The sequence below is a fragment of the Caloenas nicobarica genome, chromosome 1 (genome assembly GCF_036013445.1).
Source record: "Caloenas nicobarica isolate bCalNic1 chromosome 1, bCalNic1.hap1, whole genome shotgun sequence".
In the NCBI taxonomy this organism is placed as follows: domain Eukaryota; kingdom Metazoa; phylum Chordata; class Aves; order Columbiformes; family Columbidae; genus Caloenas; species Caloenas nicobarica.
In genome coordinates, this window is record NC_088245.1 from 109,282,722 (window position 1) to 109,306,333 (window position 23,612).

Genomic DNA, 23,612 nt, shown 5'->3' on the forward strand with positions numbered 1-23,612 from the left:
TAAAACAGTTGTCTAATATGAAAAATAACATTGTCCTGAATCTCCTTCAGATGCTTGTAACTTTGTTTTTTGTAGAAATGCACCCTAAAATTTAGAGTCTGGATCGGTATCACTGCTTTTTTTTATATTATTTCAGATGGCTAAACAGAATTAACATGCTTGCTGCTGGCTATGCAGAAAGAGAGAGGATCAAACAAGAGCAAGGTAATGTGTTGTTGTTTTGGTTTCTTCTGTCAGCTTGTATCACAAGTTCCTCTGTTCTTTTTTCCCTGCTGCGTATCAGGCCTCATTCTCACCATCTGAGAGCAATTCACATATGGCTATCGCTGTTGTAGTTTTAGAGAATTCCTTCTCTCTCAGGGGTTTTGATTAGCTCCTTCAGATTCTGGTCCACAGACACTTGGATTATTTCTGAGAAGAGCGCAGAAGGTAGCTAAAAGCAGCAAATGGGCTGGTAATAAGCTCTGGTATGTGGTACCAAGGAGACTGTGTCCCCTATCAGAAGAAACTTAAGAATCTGCAAACTAAAATTTTTCAGACCTTGCATTTGGTGTTTGAATTCATAAGGGGCAGGAATGCATGAAATTGGTCTCAGGAACAAAACCATTTTTCTAAAGCCTGTTAAAATAATTGAATTTCCCCTAAAGACTTTAATTTTAAGACCTTTTTTTGTGTCTCTGATTTCTGCTGGTTTAGCTATATTGAGGTATGTGCTAAAGCCCTGTTGGCATTTCATTTGGAGTTGCAGGTTCACAGCACTTTACATCTGTTTATTTTTAATGTCTAATATTTTGCAGGTTTAAAAAAGCAGCATATATAAAATAATGAGTCGCTTCGCTTTAGTTTGCTGCAGTAGAAATCCTGTTTGCAGACAGGAAAAAGAGAATGTCAGTCATCAGTTCTGTTGGGGGGGTTGTTTCCTAGAATTGCCGGTGACATGGATCCACAGAAGTGTTCCTTTTCAACTAGCTGGTTTGGCAAGCAGCTGGCTTTTGAATCCATGCTCTTTTTTACAGAGGTACCTGGCAGCAGGCACCAGAAAATTGCAGTGGTCATGATGATCCAGAGCTTATCCAGATGCCTATCTGCCTGCTGCCCACTGAGTCAAAACCCTACTTTCTAATTTTGTGGCTCTGCAGCCTTCATCAGTAAGGTTCTGTCTTTTGGCCCAAAAAGCTTATAGCTCGGAGCTGCAGCAGCAGTGTATTTAATCTAGTCTTTGTAAAGAAAAGACTCTATTTCTATACAATTTTTCAAGGAGGATTCTGTTCAAAAGGCTATCAGTAGGCTTCAAAATTGGCCACATGGTGTCCTCCTTGCCCCCCAAAGTCATGGTTCTGTACCAACCCATGTGACAGCAGCCTTAGCCATGACCTTCTGGTCTGCTAACATGAGGAGGAAGATGCGTGTGGTCTGTCTCTCTGCAATTTGTTGCTGTGGTGCCATTTTCCTGGAAGACATTGTGCAAAAAACTCCTTTCCCCAGTCAGAAGCAAGGGTGACTTCAGCAGCCAGGCAGAAACATCAAGAGAGTAGGATATTTTGTAGTGGTAGAAGATTGAAAGACAGCATCAGAAAATTATGTCTGCCTTGATTCATACCCTGATTGTCTCACCACAGAGCATCCTAGAGGGGTTAGCCTGGGGTTGACGAGCAGTGGCTTATAGATTACTGCCACGTTTGGTGGTAGCGGTGTGCATGGGAAAGGTTTTGGACGTTGTGTCATTCTAGGACATAACTAGGTCGTACCTGCTGTTGCCTCATTTCTAATCATGTCTTCCAGTAAGTGCAGCTGCTTACCCTGGGAGTGTTGCCCACCCCCTGTTTTAGTGTGCTATGGTCCTTGGCACATCACGTCATTCATAACACCAGGCCCTTCGCACTCACACAGCCCAGGACAGCAGCACCATGCTCACTGTCCCTCCAGTCATGTTCTCAGTACCTCACCAGACTTCAAAATCAGTTTGGGAATCTGTACTCCCTAGGCAGTACTACAATCCAGTTTGGAGGGACCTGTATGCCACCTGTCACTGCTTGAAGAGGCCATGAACAAACTCTGAATCTTGGAGTCCTCTAGGAAATCCTCCATGTTAATATTCAAAGCCAAATTCAAGCTTTTATTGACAGCAAGTTGGCACTAGAATTACAACATGTGGGACAGTCAGGGAAAAGGTGTATGAACAGTTACGCTAAAACTGTCAAAGTGCACAATCGCAGACATGATGCGCCTTTCAAAATCCAGATGGATGTGCAGAAATATTTTTGCTACCAGGCAATCACTGAGTGATAAAATAGAAGACGATCCAGCTCCTAGACATGAGATCATGTGGATTCAGGCCTCATGTTACCTATTATTAAAATATCTCCCTATTGAAGATAATCAGTGAGACCCCTCTTACTATTGAAATTATATCCCGGGTACTGATGGAGCAATTTGTTACAGATCTAATGTCATTCACTCAGATTGATTTATCATCTTCAGGTGGGTAAAACTATATCCTCTTTGTGTTGCTTAGTTGTTTTTAGTGTGGATATCAGTATCACATTTCTGCCCCCCACTGCTGTCCAGTGTCTTTACACCACTGGTGGTTATCCGTGGCTCCCAGCACAAGGGCTATTAAACAGCCCAGTAGTGTCCCTAAGTAGCAGAGGCATCAAGTTAGCAAAGTAAAACCTCTCTATCACTTCAAGCCTTTCTGCAGTTATAAAAACTGGAAGCTGGAATTTTCTGTATTCGGTGACTCTACCAGTTGTCATCTCCATCTTTGATTTTACAAAAGGTCTTTTATTTGTGTTCAGCTCAGCCCTTTGCAGCAAAGCTTTAGAATGCTTCTGAAACAATTCAACGGTAGTTGTCAAACCTGTTTCATTTAAGAGTTGAATGGTTCTGAATCTGAAGTGCATAAATATATTTCAAGTGCTTCAGAGATGCACGAATCACCAAATTGTGGGTGTACTGCGGAATAAAATGTCACATTCTGTACAGAACAGTTTTATAAAAATACCATCAGCTTTCCATATGAAATACAATGAATGTTGGCAATATGGCAAGGGACTTCCTTGGATGGAGAAGTTAGATAAATGCTTTCTAGTCATATAAAATCAGATTTTAAAATGCTATCTTATATAAACAGAAAATATTTAGTTGGCAAATGGTAGGTCAGTGTTAGTTTATATGTAACATATGCAGTCTATTGCTCATTCAGAAAACTTCCAAGATATGACCAACGCCTTGAGCTTGTCTGTCACTGAACTGGACAAAATCACAGAGATAAATATGGCAACTGACTGATAGCATTAAAGACATTTTAGGTAAGACTCTAATGAGTCAGTTGGCCAAAGGAGAATATTTTTGAAAACTGGTAAGAGGCTATTTTCATACGTTTCATCTGGAAGTTGACCCCTGTGACTGCAGGATTTTTCTAGACAATCCGTAGGTTGCCAACAGAATTCCCCGTCTGAGGTAATACAGTGCTTTATTATATGTGGATTTGACAGCAAGGACATCTTTGTAATTTTAGCCAAAATTGGAACCTGCACTGAGGCTGCTAAATTTTACTTTCAGAATAAACAGTTGAGCTCCAAGTCTGCAGAAGTGTCACTGAGTGATGCAGTTCTGACAGGCCTCTCAGCACACACCATGCCATTAGGCTTTGCTATAATAGGAACAAACATGCTTATAGGCCAATATTTTCAGGTGGTTTGAGTTGCTGGAAATAAATTTCCATAAAACTAAGAGTGATTGAAAAAAGACTTTTCACAGATTTAGGCTTTTGTTCACCAAAAATTAATTATTAGCAGTTTTCTAGAGATGAAACTGTTTGGAATTTTTTATTTCACGGTCGTGAAAACTTTGTTTATGCTATTTATTTATTATACCATTTAAAGACAATCTCTCAGCTATAAGCTTGCATGAAGCACATCAAGACACTCAAACAGAATTGTTAATGCTTGGAAAAATTAAATAGATAAATAAAGCTGTCCCCACCATTACTACAATCTAAAAATATTCAAAAATTTTGGGGACAACTGTTCAAAATGTTGTCATTTAAAGGTAAGTTTTTGTTTCAAATCTTGAATAAGATGAGGTCCAGTAGATCTTTAATCATACAACTCAATAATCATCACAGTAACAAAAAATCATTACAGCCAAATTTATATGTTGTGCCAGCTTGGATTTTTGGTTTAGATTGTTTATGAAGCAGCAATCAATCTTCTCATCTATCAAAGAGAAAGTAGTAAGTCATTCAGTTCATTGAATACTTACTAGGCGAAGTTAAAATTGTCTGTGATCAGTCTGTGAATAGTCTGAGCTCAAGTGTCCCGTTGTACAATGATTTACCCAAATACTAGAAGGTAATACAGTCAGAAACAAAGTGACAACAGAAATGTTTGCACAAGTCTTACAATGCCTAGAAAGGTTAAAGTTATCCATCTTGAGCCGAGTCGGCAGTTAAGTACTTTGTTTTTGTAAAGAATGTTAAGGTGTGATGTCCATTTAGTTAGATGCTGCTCTGCTTCAAAAATATTTGCAACAGAATAAATATAAATTCCCACGTGGTACATTTTTACATGTGTTTTCACCTTTGACCAAGCTATCAAAAATATGAGATGGGCTTGGCTAAGATTTGATTTCTTGACAAAATGAAGCCTCATACCCCATTAAATTTACCCTACAAGATCTGTGTCCCTTGTACTTTCTCATCCACCTTTCAGAACTCTGTACTTAAATGTCATTGTCATATTTTTCCTTATCATACCACCTTTACGTTCTTGCATGGATACCAGGGCAGCAGCTGTTTTAGGAAGCAGATACAGGATATAAAGTTTTTCTGTCTTAAATGTAGCAGTTTGTTAGTAGAAATTGAATTGAAAAGCTTGGGTAACCAGTAGTATACAATGGAGAAAATGGGTAGAAAAATAGCATTGATTATTCGTGTGTACAATGACCCCTACTTGTTTGATTTGCCAGTTGGTGTTAATTACATTTGTTAATGTTATTTGCAGTCAACAAGACTTAAGCAAGTTACATTTTTCATCTTTTCTGTTCAAAAAATACTCTCAGTATTTTCTTGCCAATATATGTCCAATCATAATTATTTTTATGGCTGTAGAAATATTTGAAAGTCTAATACTTGTATTAGGAGTGTTCTGAATGCATCTTGTGTTTATAAGGTGTGTACAAGAGTTAAAGTAGTGGTTCATTTGCAGGTTGTTGTTTAATATCTCTTCAGTGGAGCATTAGATTTAGTATACACCATAATGTTTTGAATTTTCCCTCCTTAGATTAAAACAGTTCCTAATTTCAGCAGCTAACATTTACAGAGTCAGCATTCACTAGTATTTAACTCTCAGTAATACCAAGGATGGAGTTTCCACTTGGCTTTTGTGAAAGCAAAGTCTCTGCCATACAAATGTATCCAAATGCATTGGTAGTTTTTGATCTGATCTGTATGTGACCCGTAGATTACTGGAGCGAGAGTGATAAGGAGGAAGCTGACACTCCATCAACACCCAAACAAGACAGCCCACCACCCCCATACGACACATACCCACGGCCTCCTTCGGTAAGTCACCTGCAACTGTCTCCAGGAATGACGACATAAAGTGTCACTTTTTACCCACTCTCCTGCTTAAAAGCATGTGTGTGCGCACATTATGGCACTCCCTAGTATAGTTTTTGAGCCAGTATTGACTTAAGGCGTTTGTTAAATAACATGCACCACTAACTTCAACAGCCATCATTGCTGTTTTCACTGGTTTGTAGAGAACATGGATTTATAAACCCACTCACTGTACAAAATAGATTAAGTTACAGAATTCTTTCTTCGTTTTCCTCTTTCATGATGGATCCCTACTCATCCATGCAGCCCCCCACTGCCTCCTTATCGACTTCTCTGAGAAAATGGTGTTACCTCAGTAACAACACAGACTCCTCTCTAAGGCTCCAACAGTTGTGCTGTGAAGCTTCACAGTAACAAATTACACTTGAATTTCCAGAGAAATGCCAACATAAAGATGTTCTGTCTTATATTGCAAACAGTGATACCAGTTGTTCTGTTGTTGTGAAAAAGTAGGTTTCTCTATAAATTAGAACAAAAGGGCATTTGGTTTTTATTTTTGATTTTCTTCTCGAAGCAGTTATTGATATGAAACCAGACTACGGACTTCTACCTTTTTCTGCACTGGCAATTTTAATTTTCATGTCCATATACTCGGACAGTGTTAACAAATGCATTTTACTTGGATATAGTTTTTTAAGTGCAAAAATTGGAATGAAAAATTGAGAGAGTCTGGGGAGAGTGTTCATGATGTTTAATTTGAATACAATACTTTATCTTCCGAAATCATAGATCTTTGAACTGCACTGAAGCATTGCAAACTTGATTCCAAATGAATTTTTAGCAAGATAGGATGCCAACAGGCATTTGGATGGCATTTTTAAGATTTTTAATGGACCAGGCACATCCCTTCTATGTCTTCCATAGTGCCATATTCTACAAAGTTTTCTGCAAATAACTGTGTTAGCTTATTTTACAGACTAAGGGACATAATGAAGATAGTTATGAGCACGTATTGGTGTTTGACCTACAGGTCAAAATGTGTAGATATGGGGATGCCTTAAAGTTAGGATCAGGGCAGGTTAGTCAGGTAAGTTTGTGCCTTCATTACTGAACTGGATACCACCAGTGACATTGAAAAGTACATGATTATTACTAGCAGTAGGTCTTGGTCTCCATTGATCTGAAGCTTGCTCCCTTGCTAACATCGTAGATGAGCTGCACAAGCCCTTATGTGGAGCCAAAACACAGCCGACTCTCATCCACGGAGACCTCGCAGTCACAGTCGTCGCACGAGGAGTTTCGCCCGGAGGTGGCAGGGAGTGCCACCGACTCGCCGGTGCGCAAGACAGCGAGCCAGCGGCGCTCCTGGCAGGACCTCATAGAGACGCCACTGACGAGCTCGGGACTCCACTACCTGCAAACGCTGCCGCTGGAGGACTCTGTGTTCTCCGAGGCAGCTGTGGTCTCCCCTGAGCACCGGCGGCAGTCCACCTTGCCCACCCAGAAGTGCCACCTGCAAGACCACTATGGCCCCTTCCCCCTCGTGGAGGGTGAGCGGATGCAAGCACTGAATGGGAATGGGGGAAAGCCCCGAAGTTTCACTCTGCCTCGGGATAGTGGCTTCAACCACTGCTGCCAGAGCCTTTCAGTCGGTGCCGCCGATCACCACGAAGAAGTGCAGCAGAAGGAGGTGGAGGAGGAGGAGGAAGGCAAAGCAGCAGAAGAAAACCAGGAAGATAAAAGTAAGTATGGGATATTTCTGTGGCTTTTCAAGAGTCTTGTTCGTGTAACGTAGAGGTTGTTTTCCCTGTTGCCTGTCAAAAAACCCCAACAGTCCTTCAACATCCCCCATGTTTTACCAGGTCCCCCTTGTGGCACACCTATTTGATCTGCCTTATGTATAAGGCTTGATAATCAGACAGAGTGCTGCGTGACCTCTCATGATCACCAGACACGTTCCCCATAGGCTTGTCACCAATCACCTCCTACTAGTAATTTTTAGTTATAAATGGATTTCGCTTCCATGCTTTCTTCACGCTTCCTCTTGCACAGTATCCTCTCCCACTGGCACATCTGTGTCTCAGGACATACTTAGTAAGATTTCCAGCCAACCCCATCTGGGTTGTATAAAACACTTGGTAAATCCTGAAGTGCAGGGTCAGGCTGTGATTGTGTAGTATCCAGGTGGGCAGGTCACAAGACAGCCCAGAAGCTCTAAGAATTTGAAAAAGAGAGTGTATTTTCCCCAGTTCCTCACCTTGTGATTTATAGAGAGAGAAGGTCAAAAAACATTTCAGTCAAACAAAGGAATTAATAGAGAACAACTGTGTGACCAGCAGGGCTTAAAAAAACCCATAATGCTGAGTAACTGTCTCTTACATGGCACATTAACTCCATAGATATCAGTGCTACTTGTCAAAAATAATCCAAATAAACAGGGATTGGGGAAAGTCCCTGCTCTTCCTGAAGGTGTAAACACATTTCTGTGTCTGTTTCATGCTTTGTCCTTCACTGTCATTTATGGAGCTTCTCAGCATGTGTTGCTAGCAAAGTTGAGTTCATGCTCAAGTTGTAGGGTCAGTCGACAAAATCTGCACCCATGGATTGTGGGGTGATGCTGCGATTAAGTCACCGGTAGTGGCAAGGAAAGCAGGATGACCCCTGAAGCTCTCAAAGGGTCTATGCTATCTGGTTCCTTCAAATTTGATTTTTTCACTGCAGTAAATGAGTATAAAAATGGTAAAGAGATAGGAAAGGATAATGAAAGCTTTGGATAGTTAACTACCTATTTAATTCAGTAAGGTTAGCACCTTCGTTCATCATTAAAATTCATGTGGACGTTATTTAGTCTACTTGGGAGTACATCAACAGTTTTCCATTGTCCTTATGCTTTAGTCAATAGGTTTTAAACATCCCAAATTCTTGCCTTTGAGAAAACAGTGATTTCTTTTGCAGATATTAAATTTGATGCCATTAAAACTTCAAAAACGCATGATTTCAGTTGTGTTCATGCATGACACTTTCCAAAAAAAAGACCCCATATATTTATTAGGGTAATATTAGACTCTTACTGACTGTGAAATGAAGCTGTCTAATTAACAGGGTTAAATGCCATCAACCATGCAGAATGTTTTATCTTATTTTTAGCCTTCAGTTTTGGTTTTCAAATGGGTTTTTACTGATAGCAATAAAAAAATATTTTTAAAAAATTCCTCACTGTCAATGAAAAGGGTCAAGGAGAATTCCCGCTGGAGTTCCTGTGCTGTTTGGGCATTACTCAGAGAATACTGGTGCAGGGTCTAAGTTGTTAGGTGTTTTAAATCTCAGTTTTAAGGCTTTTGGGTTCCTGGTTGTAACATTTTATAGCATACAATACTAATACAGAACTAGTGCTTGATTTAACCAGCCAGAACTTGGGCTCTTCTCCACCTTTCTACGCAAATTTCCCAAAAGGGAGGAAAAAGTTTAATTTTTGACGTGGTCTCCCGGTATATGCATACTTTTTTTTAGTTTGGGTGAGGAGGTTTTCTTGGTTGAATCTTTAACAGGAGATTGGTTTTGAGACATTAATGACCAGCTAGACAGGTGAAATGCTCATGATAAATTAATGACCATGAAATTATAAAACCCGAAAGAAAATACTGTTTAGTCTGTTGAAGAGTTTAGATGTTGAATTGCTTGTTGCTATGGCTGCAATGTTCTGTTTGCAACACTGGCTTTTTCCAGTGCCTCTACCAGTAAAAGGCAGGAGGGATTTCATGCAAGTGGTGTTAAGTGCAAAATTCCAGTTTCTCAGCTGAGATATTTGCTCATAACTGCTAAGTCCGCCAAGAGGCTAAGTGCCATTGTGCATGCTACATCATTGCCCCCTCACCTCCATTGCTCTGGGAAAATGAAACATTGAACTGGCTGGAGAAGGGGAATCTTCTCTCTTTATAAATGTTTTAAACCTCACCTTGAACTTTCCTTGATGTGGTATCAGATGAACCTTTTAAATGTATTTATCTGCCTTACACATTTGTGATCCTGACACAGTTCTGAGCTCTTGGATGATTATATGTGTTCTTGTGTGTACATGTATGTGTTTTAAAGCTTAATCATTCCTATTGCTTGTTGTGGGGGACAAGGAATGCCGCTCCTTTGCACTCGTTGATGTACAAGTCAAATGTCATTGCCAAAAGTTTGTTTTCTCAGCTTTTTGTTTTTACATTCCCACTTTTAAAACCTCATGAGTTAAACTGAATAGTAAAATGCAGTCCTGTTTGTTCCAATTTCTTTGCAGAATTGTTTTCAAATAACCACACCACAGATTAGGAGCTCCACTTTTTTTTCAGATGCTGTCCTCAGCTGCTACAATTTAACATAGTTCTGTTGACTTTCTACTAAAGCTACAGTGATTTGCAAGAACTAAGAATCTGCTCTTAATCACTACATTATGCCTTAAATAGATACTGCAAGATTTGACTGACACTGCAAATAGTTCTGTGTATCAGCTCTGCTGTAACACCTAGATATATCATGGTAAATTGAAAATATGGGTTGTCGTTTCCTGTGTTTATCCATTAGGATCTAACTTCGTGGTGTGTTCAGTTGCTTTTTTTTGTCTTGTTATATCACATTAACATTGCACTGCTAACCTGGATTGTTTTGTTTCCCTAATTAAAATGAGTTGTGTAAATCATTTAGATATTCCATATTGACACCGTCCTGTAATGGTCTCTTGCTTCGTAGCTGAAGAGGATTCTCTTGTGGGATATTTGTGTTTGTCCACGTGTTTGCTTCTGAGGCTACAAAAACGGCAAACATTCAGACGTGGCACTAAACATCCCATTTGCTGTGTTGTTCGGAGGCAGCCTGCACACAGAGGGCAGGTCAATGGCTGTGGCACAGTGCATTGTGTTTCTGTGATTCCGTTGTGAATGACGAGTTGGGCCTTTTCAGGTTTGTCTTCTGCTAGCGGGAGGTAATAGAAGGAGACAGCTGCGCATCATGGCACTGTCACCCCCTTCCCCTCTGGCCCCACTGCTGTCTGCACTCTGTGTTTCAACGGATTTCATCTCTTAATGCCAAAGCACACTTCTAGGGTCTTCTTGGGAGACTGTTTGGGAGCTTTGTCCCAGGAAAGCTTGCTTCAATTTCTGTTTTATTATTTGGAAGTATTTTTGATGGTGGTTCCTTAATTTTCAAAGACTTCTTTGGTCTGTAGGCGAGTGACAGGAATTACTAAGGGTTCAGTATGTAAGCGAAGCAGATACTAGCTCTCTACAGAGTGTAACTGGCTGTAGGTTCCCCTGACTTAGCCACGGAAAAACCTGCACCTTTTTTTCCCATACTCCTTGAAAAAGTCTTTGCAGAGCAGTCCCTGGGAGTCTCTGGTGCTGTCACCTGCCCAGACAGTGCTGGGGCAGGAGCTCCACGTGCTGCAGGGCTGGCCGGAGCAGCACTGGCACAACCTGCCAGGGAACCCGCTCCTGAGGCCTGCAGCAGCCTGCCAAGGAGCTTTCTGCTGTGCAGGTTCCGTAAGATTTCTTCAGGAACATGGATAGAAAAGCATTGACATCTGTGTTTGAGTCTGAAAAGGTATTCGGAGCAGAAAGAAATCACTTAGATTGTCTTCCCACTCTTCAACCCCATTTCCTTCTGCATCGTTCCTCACGTCTTCATTCTCCTGCTTCTCAAAGTTTTCTGTCTTGTTCCTGCACTATATGTACTGTAATTCCTGCTGACTTGTGGTTTAGGATTTTTTTGTTGCTACCCCATCATAATTTTGGAGTGTCTTCTGAATAGGATGGACAACTATTACCAGGTCCTAAATAGATTTCAGTAAATCAGTGGCTGTCCTTTCGGGCCAATTGAAAGGTGGGGGTCATTTGTTTGTTGCATTGATTTTTCTCCCCCAGAGTGTCTACAAGATGCAACAATCTTCCACGTGTGGCTTGTGTCACCTTGAAAAGATTTTGCAGGGTTTCTTAAGCCCGGACACCCTCATGTATATTCTCTGGCATTTTGCTCCCTTGTTCAGGTTTGCAACATCTCCCAGTATCCCATACTTAGTCCCACGCAGTCTGGTGAGCAGTCTTCCCAGAGGAACACAATAGCCTCATGCTCCAGTCATGGAACTTGGCTTTTTACCTTAAACCACTGCACACACTTGCCAAAGGCTGGAGTAGGAGTTAGTGCTGGCATTTTGCAGCTCAGAGACATGTCCAGTGCCTGCAAAGGATTTCAGGAAAGCTCCCCTTGATGTCAGTGAGAGCGGGTCACCAAAAGAGATATCAAATGTCTGCTTGTGATGAGGTACCAAGCCTGAGACTTTTTTCTTTTTTTTTCCCAGTAAAACAAAATAGGAACCAGCAAGAGAATAGTAAGAGAAACTGAGAGCAGTATCTCCCACCCCACTCACCAGTCCCAGAAATGAAATTCTGGGCAGCGGCAGTGCATTCACAAAGTGGGACAGATGGGCTTAAGGAGTCCCATGATGTGCAGCAAGTAGTTTTGTGCACTGTGCCCAAGAAGATATATCTGTAGGATATCCTAGACAGCATTTGACTTCAAGGAGTTTGCGCTAGAGAAAAATATACTCTGAATAATGTCAGGTATTTCAAATTCTGAAATACAGGTACAAGGAGGCTTGCCTCTTTTTAGTGAGTGGACTGTACTGTGCTGTGCAAATAGTATCTCTCAGAAAAATCAGTGTTTGCTAATTAAACACGACATTAGGAAGTGATACACTGCATACCACTTCTAGGATTTGCTTCTCTGCCTTTTGGATAGGACGTCTTTTCACAGTGGCAGGGTTTAAGCAACAGTGAAATGTGGGAGTCGGGGTCAATAATGTGTAGAGCCTGGACTGCGCTTACTGGAGTCGATGGGGAAGTGTGTCTGAAATTAATAGGCAGTTTGCTTTTACGACAGCCTCCTTCCATTTTAGAGAGGATACCATTAGTGGTGTCCTGTCATCTGACCACCTGGTTAGTTTTATCCACACCAAGAGGCAAGGGAGAGACCATTAAGATACCGTATCTTCCCCTCTGGAATTATTCAGAGTAGTAAACTTGTGCAGGCCTGGTAGTGTCTTAAGTGAGCAGAGCTATGAGAAATGACAGGTAGTGTTTCACATTACAAATGTTCCTTATGAGGCTGGTGAATACCACGAAGTGCAGCACCCTCTGGAACACTAAGGAGGATGTTATTCTAACTTACTATGTCCGCTATCAGCCCTGTACAAACCAGAACATTTACCAGGGCAAGGTGGTTTTTTTGCTCAATGTCCTTCTGGGCAGCACAGCCCGTGCATGGTCAAACACTGAAGCAAACTAATGAAATGGCTCCTTTTCTTGAGCTTGGTTTGATTTAATCTGATATTTCATTTCTAATTCCATTTGCGTCTTCCCGTGGCACCTGACTGGGTGTTTGCACTCCAGCGTGCTCAGGACCATCAGCATTTCGTGCCTTGTCTGCTGGGAGGAAACTTCCCTCCTTCCCACTGCCTCTGAGGTGCCAGCTTTGCTGTTAACTCAGAATGAGCTTGCTTAAAAATACTACCTGGTTGTGTTCAAAAATATGATCTCAAGCCTGTCAGTTCATAATGTAAGTGGCTAGTCCACACTGCTTTGCCATGGATAGTTTATATATTTACAACGAAATTTTCATCAGTGGCTCAGAGTTTCAGGAAGGAAGGAACTGTGGAAAAGCAGGACAAGACAGTGGCTGCTGTATCACTTGGTCTGCTTTTCAAAGCAAATGCTTTGTGTACAAAACGTCTGAAGGAATGGCATGTCTTCACACACTCTTTTTTTAACTAAACCATTTAGTGCTTCATTTCTCATAAGATCTGGTGAGTTGCTATGAGAGCTGTTATATTTGAAAATGAGTGGGCGAGGGGACAACATCCTTGATAATCTAGGTTATATGTCAGGCTAAGCTATCCTTGTTAAATTTTAAAATATACATGTTTATCCAAATAAGAATTTCTATAAGCTTCCAGAAGCAATGGCATATTTGGGAAGATTGTCATCCCAAATAAGAGTTGCTTAATTATCTTCTAGCTGCCATATTCATGTGTATAAAAATGTGCTTTAGACTATTTATTATATTTTAAAATATTATTATGAAGACTAACTTGGATAAACAAGTACTGGGAGTAGGTATCTTTCTTTGTGAGCTTGTTCTTTAATTCAAGATTTAAACTTTACAAAATAAAGCTTTTACAGTTCTCATATTCAAAAGAAACTGCATTATGGAAGTGGGTTTGTATTCTAAATAAAAATGATGGGATACAAAACCTCTGTATTTTGACTTCAACATTTCAGTTTGAGAGGAAAAAAATCCTGCAGTGTTTGAAAGGCAAATATTGAATAGTTTACTGAGTAGCAATTCAGAAAGTAATATGGGCTGTCAACAAAAATAAAAGTAATTTAATTTTATGCCGGTTAGTGTTTTTACATATGAATGGATTTTACCCACAAATATGCTGTTGCCACGTTTTAAATTTGAATTGATTTCCATTTGCCATGCTGCTAAAAATGCAAAGGAGAGGTGAATTCCTACTCTTATTTTGGTTTTAATAGCTTTGGGTGTCATTGCAAAGAAAGATCATCTGCTTTTGCCCAAAATATATGGATTAAATGCCTTCAATTTTTCCATTTCTCGGTGTAAGCAAGCTCTGTCCCTGCCACTGCCCTCTCTTAAGTCTGGCTGCACAGAAGCTGTCCTTGGGAAAAGACCACTCATAAGTGGCAGAGCACTTCACAAGTCCTCTACAGCTTCTCTGTTCGCTGTGCTGAAGGATATGTGATTGCTTCCCGGATTGTTGGCCTGCTATATCTCAATAGCAATATAAAAAAGCCTGGTTTGTGCTTGCAGATTCCACCTCCTCAATTCCAAATGTTCTTTCATTCTGAAGTGTAATACAGTCACCTTTCTTTAACAAGGATATGTAGCTGCTTTGAAATGTTTTGTGTACAAAAAGGAAAATCAGACTTTTTCTTTTTTTAAATAGCATATAGTTTCCCACTAAAAAGAGGATTTTCCTGTTCCAAAATTTACACTCACATTCATTTTGATTTCAAACATGAGAAACATACATTGTTTTTAATCATTTACATAAATCTTCTCACAGAAACTCACTGAAAATTGTTTAAAGACACTCTCAGATTTGACCACTGCATGAGAAAAACATTTTTCACTGGGATTTTTGCAGAACTGGGATAATTACTTTTTGAGATGCAGCAGGGACTCAACCTAATCTGAAAGTTTCTAAATGCAAAGGAAACAGACACCTAAAATGAAAAAAGTTAACCAGCTATTGTGTGCATGAGAATGTTCTTTCAAAATGTAGAATTTTAAAACTTTTAGCTTTTTTTTGACAAAGCTAAAAAAGAAACACAAAAAAAACCACACAACAAAAAACCACCTTTCTGTAATTGATTATAATTCATACAGAAGAATATGACATGGTACCAGTAGGACTGAGAGCCCAGAGGAGGATGAAAATATTTTCAGATTATATTTGTTACATCTCCAGGTGGTACCCTCTGCTGTCTGTGGCTCTCAGGTTCCTTCAAGGCAACTGTTAAAACATATGCAGGGATGAACTTGAGTCAGTAGGGCTTGGAAGGACATGGGAGGGTTGTAGTTTTATTGAACTGCTACCATGCTGGACTTCTGTAGTGTCACCATGTAAACATACATTTTTATTAAATTACTGTTAGTCATGGGAAGCAGGATGAGATATTAAAGCTCTCAGTGTGGACGGTCAGCATCCTGCTAGAATTTTTTCTGTTGGACAGGGGAATGTGGAAAACCCCAATTTGTTACATACCAGTTTTGTTTGGTTTAATGTATTTTTAAAAAAGAAGTCCTCAAAGTTCATATACTTAAGATGAAGATTGTCATGGAGGCCTATGAAATAAATGTTGCAGGGCAATTTTTTGTGAATTTTCCTGGCATCGCAGCCTCGCCTTTGGCTGACTTTCCTTTCCTTTTAGCCACTAGCTGCTGCTCCAGAAGGTCACAGGTCTCGTGTAGGTTATGTGCCCAACCTGCCAGCCCCATGCAACTTCCTTGGATAGTCTTTGACAGCTAAAATGGCACTAGTGCTTATGTTTGGGCATCTTAATCTCATTACTTGTTTCCTAAACCTTTCCACCACAGGAAGGCAGTATATGAAGGCTAAAATCTTGGCCCCTTTGAAGGCTCTGGTGAAGCTCTAAGTGTGCTGTGCGTGTCTTGAGGCCCATGAGCTGGAAGTGAATTCAAAGGTTACCCAGTGTAGCTCGGCCCTCTCAGTCTGGAGCTGCTATATCTGATGTCCTTAAACACCCCCAGCAGTGGCCATTCTTCATTCGCTCCAGACACTGCTTTTTCTCTTTGCTGTGTTGGAAAGGATTTTTTTTTTTTCCATAATGGATATTGAGTCATTCCCTCTGCAATTTAAGCCTAGCATTTCCTTTCCATTAAGGCACAGAAAACAAAACTGCTCCATTACAGCAGCTCTTTTTAAGCTGAAAGGTTATTATAAAGGTTGATTCCGTTTTTTTCACAGAGCATGTTTTCTAGACTTCTGACCACTTTTGCTGAGCTTCCCTGGGTTTTCCAGCTGACTCCCGCTTCTGGGATGGCAGCGTCCAAGCCGGGTGCAGTATGCCTGGCTGAGACCAGGAAGATTACTTCACCCTGAGCATTTTGTGCACTATACTGTCATAATTATCTGTTTCGCAACCATACTGTACTTCATATTTGAGTTCGTGCTGTACAGTATCCCAGATGCTTTTCTGCTTAAAGGTTATTTTTTCTATTTGTAGTTGAGCTGATTATTCCTGTGCCTTTGACATATCCACGTTAAGTAGCTCGCATTAATAGAAACCCCAGGTGATTTAAAATGTCTAATTAATTGGGCTAAAACCAACCAACAAACCAATATGACATTTTGTAAAACCAACAGCCTGACTAGACAAAAAAAAAGCCTTGCAGACTAACCTGGTGTTTGCCAAGCTCTGCGTCTGCTAGCATAGCATTTACCACACTGTTTTTATATAAAACTTGGCAAGGAATCTCGTCCCTCCAAATCATTCTAACTTCTGAGACTGTCCTTCAGCAGTCTAGGAGATGTTTCCTCCCACTTTGGTGCCTGTGGATTTTGCTAGGTGAATTTTCTTCTACCGTTCAGGTCATTAGTGCAGTCTGGGACTGTTTCTGGATTCAGGGCAGCTGCAGGAGAACCCCACATTGTGCAGCCCTCCCTGTTAACATGGAGCCTCTGGTGTCTCCTCCCTCTGGGCTTGGCTTTTGCTGTCAGAGGACACCTTGGATATCAGAGGTGGATAATGTCGCTCACTTCTGGGAGCTGAACTTTGAGAAGGAAAAGATCGTGTCATGTCTCATACCCATTCTGCATCTAAATAGCCAAGGGAGATGTTACCCAGGAACTGAAAGTTCATCCTGTTGTCACTTGGGGTTTCATTTCTTCCTCAAAAGAGCTTAAATGCTCAGACCTTTTACTAACCATGTGAGTTCTACTTTTAAGCTCTTCTGTTGTTTTTCAATATCAAGCATTGCCAGTTCTTATGAAACAAATGTCATAATACATGGGGTTTTTTAAAAAAAAAAGCCTTGGAATCAGGCAGTTTTGCAAGGATCTCACTTCTCATTAATAATAAAAGTAAGCTTCTAGCTTTGTTTTTAAAAATCATGCTTCAAAAGTTAGAAGATAAATATTGTTTGTCTCCTTTTGTGGCCCCAGTTGCGAGTTTTGGATTTTGTTGATAGTTAACGCTCACACATCGTTGCACCTAGTGTGATGCTACTAAATACTATGATTTCATGGACAAAGTGTAAAACGAGTTCTCTGCGGGAGCTTATTGTATTTACATGAAGAAAATGGCTTCATTTTAAGCTGGATGGTCGCTTTCTGGCTCCACGTTTTGAGTACTGCTGGCATAAAATAATAGCAGCTAATTATTTCTTCTCTTCTGGATTCCAGAGGGATGAATTTTGGCCTTTAGGAATATAAAATATAACCACTGATTTGTTTAAAAGCATTTGAGTTGTTATCACTGTTAGTAGAGTGAGGAGAGAGGCTGCCAAAAAGCTTCGATTTAAAACCACTTTTCAGCCAGTTTTTGGAATGTTGATTTAATCATGCCGAGATTCACAGGCATCAAGGAGGGGGTGAAATTAAGGAAACTTCTCTTGGGAGGTTTTTCTTGGTTGAAAATTCAGGGATGGACAGAGATCAGGCAGCGGCACCGCAAGGCCCAGCCATAGGGTACCAGCAGGGAGGAAGTTTACCTTGATCACTTCACCCAGCAAGACTAATGAGAATAAGTAATAAAGCTTGACTGGGCGGCATTGCATGTGTAGTTCCAGGTTAAATGAAACTCAGATTTCGAGTGCGGTGGGGTGAGCGGGGGGAGGCTGCAGGTACAGCACCCAGCTGGGCTTGGCAATGCCAGAGACATGCGTCAGGGGGCTCCTTGCAGCTAATCCTGTGTTTCCTATACATGCAAAGCAGTCGTTACAGAACACCTAAAGAATTAGACAGGTATCTTCCTGTAGTAAAAATAGCAAAATCCGTTTCAGAATTCACATAACAGTATTTTAATAGCCTCTACATTTGGCATTAAAGTGATATTTTTACTGTACTAGTGTGAACAGTTGAAATCCCATATGTAAATTATACTTAATCTATAAAAAGCTTGAAGCTGATTATTCTGAGAATTCTTCTGTTTCTTTCCTTTCTACTAGAAAATACCCTGCCACTCGTTTTCAACTTTTAAATAAGAAAATAAATTTTATTTTCAATAGACTTTTTTTTTAACCGGAGTAAGGACATGCACAGACTTTTACAGTAAAAAATTTATATTTTTAACTTTAACAGTTTTAGAGAAAACAACTGGAGTAGCTGGTTTCAGTCTTTTCAGAAAATGGAAGAGAATACTTTAACTTCTGACTGTGTAAAGAGCCTAGGAAACCTCCTGTTAAAATTTTACACTCCCCCCTATTTTTTTTTTGTACATTTTTTTGCCACTGAGGACTACGCTTACCTTTTCCAGTCTTACTGTATGATCTTGGTATTTAATGTCTTATTTCCTAATGTAGCCTCAAAAGTTTCATGTGATTCTTACGGGGGCTGGGAATACTTAATAATGAACTAGGACAATTTAACCATAGAATACATTTTTTTTATACCAGCACATCGGAAGTTAAAATATCAGAATTTTGATAATGGTTTATGAAATGGTGACACTGAGGAATAAAAATAACATCTTTTAAAAGGTGCTTTAGACATTAATACATTATGCATTAATAAATCAATAGTTTCCAAGTTCTCTGCTCACAATGTATTTGAACTTTCTGCAGTCCAATTCACAAGTTCTGCCTGCAGATGTGGGCACCTTATAGTGGCCCTCATGAGTGCTATAGCATACGCAGGCTGTCTCTGCATCTGTGGAAACTCTAAGAAGTTGAGAAATTTGAGTCTATGAATGTCTTGCTCAGTCTACAAAATATTTGTAAAATGTCTCCATAGTAAGAGAAGAGGAAAAGAGGATGTGTGTTAGTTTTCCTGGGAATACTTGTCTAAAGGATGGCTGAAATTTTTGGTTCAATTAATTTTGAACTATTGCTAGAAGGTGGAAGGAAGTTTCAGGGTTTTCATAAAGTGAAAAAATTATTGCCGTGTAGAGTCACAATTTGAATGTGGCTTTTACAGTTAATGAAATTCAAAAATGTCAATCACCTTCTTCTTGCTGTCCTCTATCCCAAAAGGCCAATTTCCTAAGCTTGTACATGTTGTAGCTAAACAAGGTCGTGGCATTTATAGCAAGAGTACAGGAGTCACTTGAAGTAAAAATTAGACTTCTCAGTCAGTTTTGAAAATACCATGTGGGTCCTTGATGGAATTCATTATTCCTGAACTTCAAAGGAAGCTGAACGTGAGAGGCTGAGGGCATGGTCAGATGGCCCCAGCCACCAGCACTGTCCCTTGGAGCCCTGTGACACTTGTAGTCTTTGGGTTTCTACTGAGAGGAAAACAGGAATGGAGGGGTGAGATTTTGTATTCCACCTCAATATGGCTCTTCTGCCTCAGCTGCCAGAAGACTGTCTGTGTTTCTGAGCATCGCAGCTCCCCGGGTTGTTGGGGTGTAGGAGGTTGCTGAGAGTAAACCAATGAGTATAGAGTAAACAATGGAAAGTAGACCCCACCAAGGTGGTGTGGGCTTAATTTATCTGCATTAAAAAAAAAAAAAAAAAAAAAAAACACTTTTTACAGGATGTAGTGATCCGTAGTGCTTGTTGGGAACAGGAAACATTAGGGTAGCTGGGGAAGAGATGGCAAAATCTAGTGGGTTGAGATGGAAGCAAAAGGCAGAAGACTAGAAATAGGACATAAATCTGTAATGGTGAGGATAAGCTATAGAACAAGTTTCCTTGGGCTGTGATTGGTTTTTCAACTGAAAATCCTATCAGCCTTAATACATTGTGAAATAATTGAGGATGATAGTGTTATAAATCCTTCCCCAGTTAGAAAAACTGTTTTAAAATAATAACACATTTCTCATACAGGATAACCTCCTGTAAATGCACCCATGCTGCCTTTGCCTTTGTTTCACAGAACTGTGCAATGTAGCATGCTGTGCAGGTTAGCCAAATGGACACATTTTAGAGTGGGGCCATGTGCTGGCAGACCGTGCCAGTGCACAGAAACATTTCCTCAGCCTAAGTTGTCCTCCAAAGAGGAGAATCTGGCATAACCTCATGATTATGTTGGAAATCTTGTAATATCTCTGGCATTAAATTAAATAGCTGAGGTTATGGTTATTTTTGACAAGTAAAACCTTCTTATAGTGTCCCCTTAGCTCATGTCTTCCAAAAGTATTAGCAGAGGCCTCTCATGAGACCTTTTCTTCAGATGACTTACTCATTTGTACCATATTGAAATGGAGTAGATATTTTAAAAGACAAAGTCATGAGTCTGTTTCTTTATTTTGTCCTTGTATGTTTTGCATTTCTTCAGTCTGCTATAGCTCATCTTTAGTAGTTGCCATAGCTAGCACTGTTATTAGTGACGAAAAGTATATAGCCAGATCTTCGTCTCTGTTCCTCTTGGGCTTTATTAGTGTCTGTCTCCTTCTTCCAAAGCAAATATAATGCTTGTAGTGGTTCCAGGCTGAGCAGGGGAGATTGTTGTCTGCACTTAGGCGTGTCCCTGTGCATTTCCACTTCTGGAATTCCTCCAAGCACACACCTGCTAAGGGGTTTTTTTTAAAACTTTCAGACTGTACTCTTGCTGTCTTTCGTAGTTCACAGAGAACTGTTTAAATCATGCTCACCAGCATTTTTTTTCATCACTAGCAGATGTGCTGATACATTACCTATCGCACCATCAGGTTATCAGAACAGATAAATTCTTGCCCATTCCTACTTTCTCGTGTACTTTCTCATAGAAAACTTAAATTGAGTAAGTTATTTTTCCGGAGTTGTTGAACGGATATATCATACACTGAACTTTGTGGCTACTCTGTAACCACAGTAAAATCTTTAATATATCAGATAAGAGGAAGGACACTATGAAAGGTAGTATCATCTCTGTGTATTTTGAAATTATTTTCCTCGAGTCTCTTTTCCAAAAGCAATCTTGGTTTTTGTGCTTCTTTTACCCTAGTTATGAAAGATATGAAATAGACCAAAGATAAATTTATAGCCTAATTCCATGTTGTTGCACCAGGATAATTTCTCTAGAACCTGTCCACCTATATTTCTGTAATATAAAACATTGAGGAAGATGAACATAAATTCAAGTCACTGCAAATTACAAAAGCATCAATGACAAGTCCAATGTTGTAAAGCCTCTTTGGAATATCCGGTTGTACCGATAGCAAGTCCTGATGTTATACAGGAAAATTAGTGTGCTTATTGCCATCAGATACACAGCTTCTCTAAGAGGAATGTTTACTTTCCTCAGAAAAAAAGCAAATCCTATTTTGTCTTGCAGTCTAACATTTCCATTCTGCACAGCAGATAAGGGGTTAGTAAAAATTGTCCAAAATGTTGATTTGTGTAGTTCTATATCACATCTCAAATTCTGAGTCAAAACCTGCTAGTGCAAGTGATTGCACTGAAGAGCATCAAGTCCCACATTCCAGCTAACCCAGTTAGCTTGCCTTGAACAGTGCCTAAAAACATATTCCTAGGGAAGAGTTAAAGGTATCTTGCTTGTAGCCCTTGATGAAGGATTCTTCCATAAAACAGTTTTAGCGATTTTGAACTCAGAGGTGCTTTTAGCTGTATCAATTGGCAACACGCAGATGCACATTTCAACTCCAGGCTGGAGAGAAAACCATCTTTTGATTAGTTTTGAAGCTGCCAAACTTTCAGATATTCCTGCTACTGGAAGACACAATGTTCAAGCTTTTCTCTCTTTACTTTGTACATGTATGTGCTTGTAATTACATAGACCTCTGTTACATCTGCCTTGTTTACAGGAGTGACCAAGTCCTGAATGGTCCTAGACTGTGCAATCACACCTTGCAGGAAAACCGTTTCACACCACCAATAATCCTAGCTGACCCTCCCTTTCTCAGTACTGCTTTATGAGGTGAGAGGGCCACAGTGATATACAACCTTCAGTAAATCAGGGATTTACACTATTTCTTTTTTTTTTCTGCTTTGTCTCCACTACTTTCTATATTTATTAGGAAGTAGAATCTAAACCTCTCAAATTCTCTGTTTTTGTGGAAGCTGATTTGATATCTGTAACAAATACTCTGCAATCGTGACTTTGCAAGCCAAGAAGAGAACTAAAGGGAACTGTTTGGTATAAGATGGTTCTGCCTGACAGGAAAAAAAATAAAAATTGTAGTTTTGATGTCAGTGATGCATGAAAGGGAAGTGTAATGCTTGTTCATATACAAGACTGCAGAGGAGGAGAAAACTAAAAAAGACAACATAGTTACAAAAGAAATTACCAGAGGACATAGCTAACTGAGCAGCCTGAGGAATCACTCAATAGGAGGGAAGCTGCTATCGCGGGATGAGAGCAGAGCTCAGTTACATGATATTCAGTGTTTTCCAGACTGTAGAGCTGCTGTTATTTTCTTTGTTTAGTGATAATATTTTGATGAAAAGCACTTAAGCAAACCGAAGGAGGAGCGAGTCGTGAGTTGCTGGGCTTGTATCCACTGCAGAGTGGCTCTGGGTCGTGCCAGAGCTTGCCCAGGGAAGGAATGACCATGCGACTGATCTGGAGAGCAGAAACGCCTCAGGACAAGCATCCTTTGTCTGACCATGCTCTGAGGGAAGAGCATTCTTATCCAGCAGTTCCCAAGCAGGACTGTTTCTATAGGTAGCCCTCGCTCCAGCATCAGAGGGTGTTTCAGCCCATTCCCTCAGCCCCTTTGCAGAGCAGGATTCCCTTGCACACAACAGCCACCGATTGTGGTGACAATAAGGATTTCCTCAACAAGCCTCTCAATACCCTTTCTGCTGCCCTGGGCAGGACACAGGGCCTAGTGCCCGGCAGCTCAGGGCACCGGCATCGCTTGCTCGCCTGGAGGCTGCCAGGGGAGCGGGCCAAGCCCTCCTGAGCACTTGATACCATTACCCAGGTCAAGGGTATTTTTTGATACTAGTGATGTCTGAAATGCATCACTCACTTCCCAGCAGATCGCTACAGCAGGTATCAGTGGTGGAGCTGCCGTGGGTACTCCCACCCACCCAGCACCAGCCTTCTTCCCACTCTTCTTCCTTGCCGAAGAGATGGGCTCAGTCTGCTCAGCTGCCGTCTTGCTCCAGCAGTACCCTTGCTACCCAGCCGCTCCCAGAGCTGGGGCAGTCCTTGGGGAAGGGCCCCCCTTCATTTCGTTAGTCTTCTCTTTTTCTGGTTATGGATAACTTTGAGGAAGCTAAAGACTTTTTTCTCGGCTTGTGACCTAAAACCCTGGATGAGGTAACAAGAGTTAGCAAGTAGTCATGCACGTCTAAGATCGTTCTCTCAATTCTAGCTGAAAGCCACAGAAATTCTATTTCCTGAATTTCCTATTCTATT

General features: G+C 40.5%; 1 protein-coding gene across 4 annotated transcripts in view; it reads left to right on the forward strand.

The window, feature by feature from the left end:
• The window catches only part of CNKSR2 (connector enhancer of kinase suppressor of Ras 2), a 216,759-nt gene that overhangs the window by 168,045 nt on the left and 25,102 nt on the right, over nt 1-23,612 (forward strand). For 3 of the 4 annotated variants that reach the window (XM_065634105.1, XM_065634123.1, XM_065634096.1), the window contains 3 exons: nt 137-204; nt 5,466-5,566; nt 6,774-7,305. In XM_065634105.1, coding sequence (XP_065490177.1) covers nt 137-204; nt 5,466-5,566; nt 6,774-7,305 — 701 coding nt within the window. Of the gene's footprint in view, nt 1-136; nt 205-5,465; nt 5,567-6,749; nt 7,306-23,612 lie in introns of those variants that run through there. The other variant, XM_065634113.1, reaches the window with a different exon arrangement.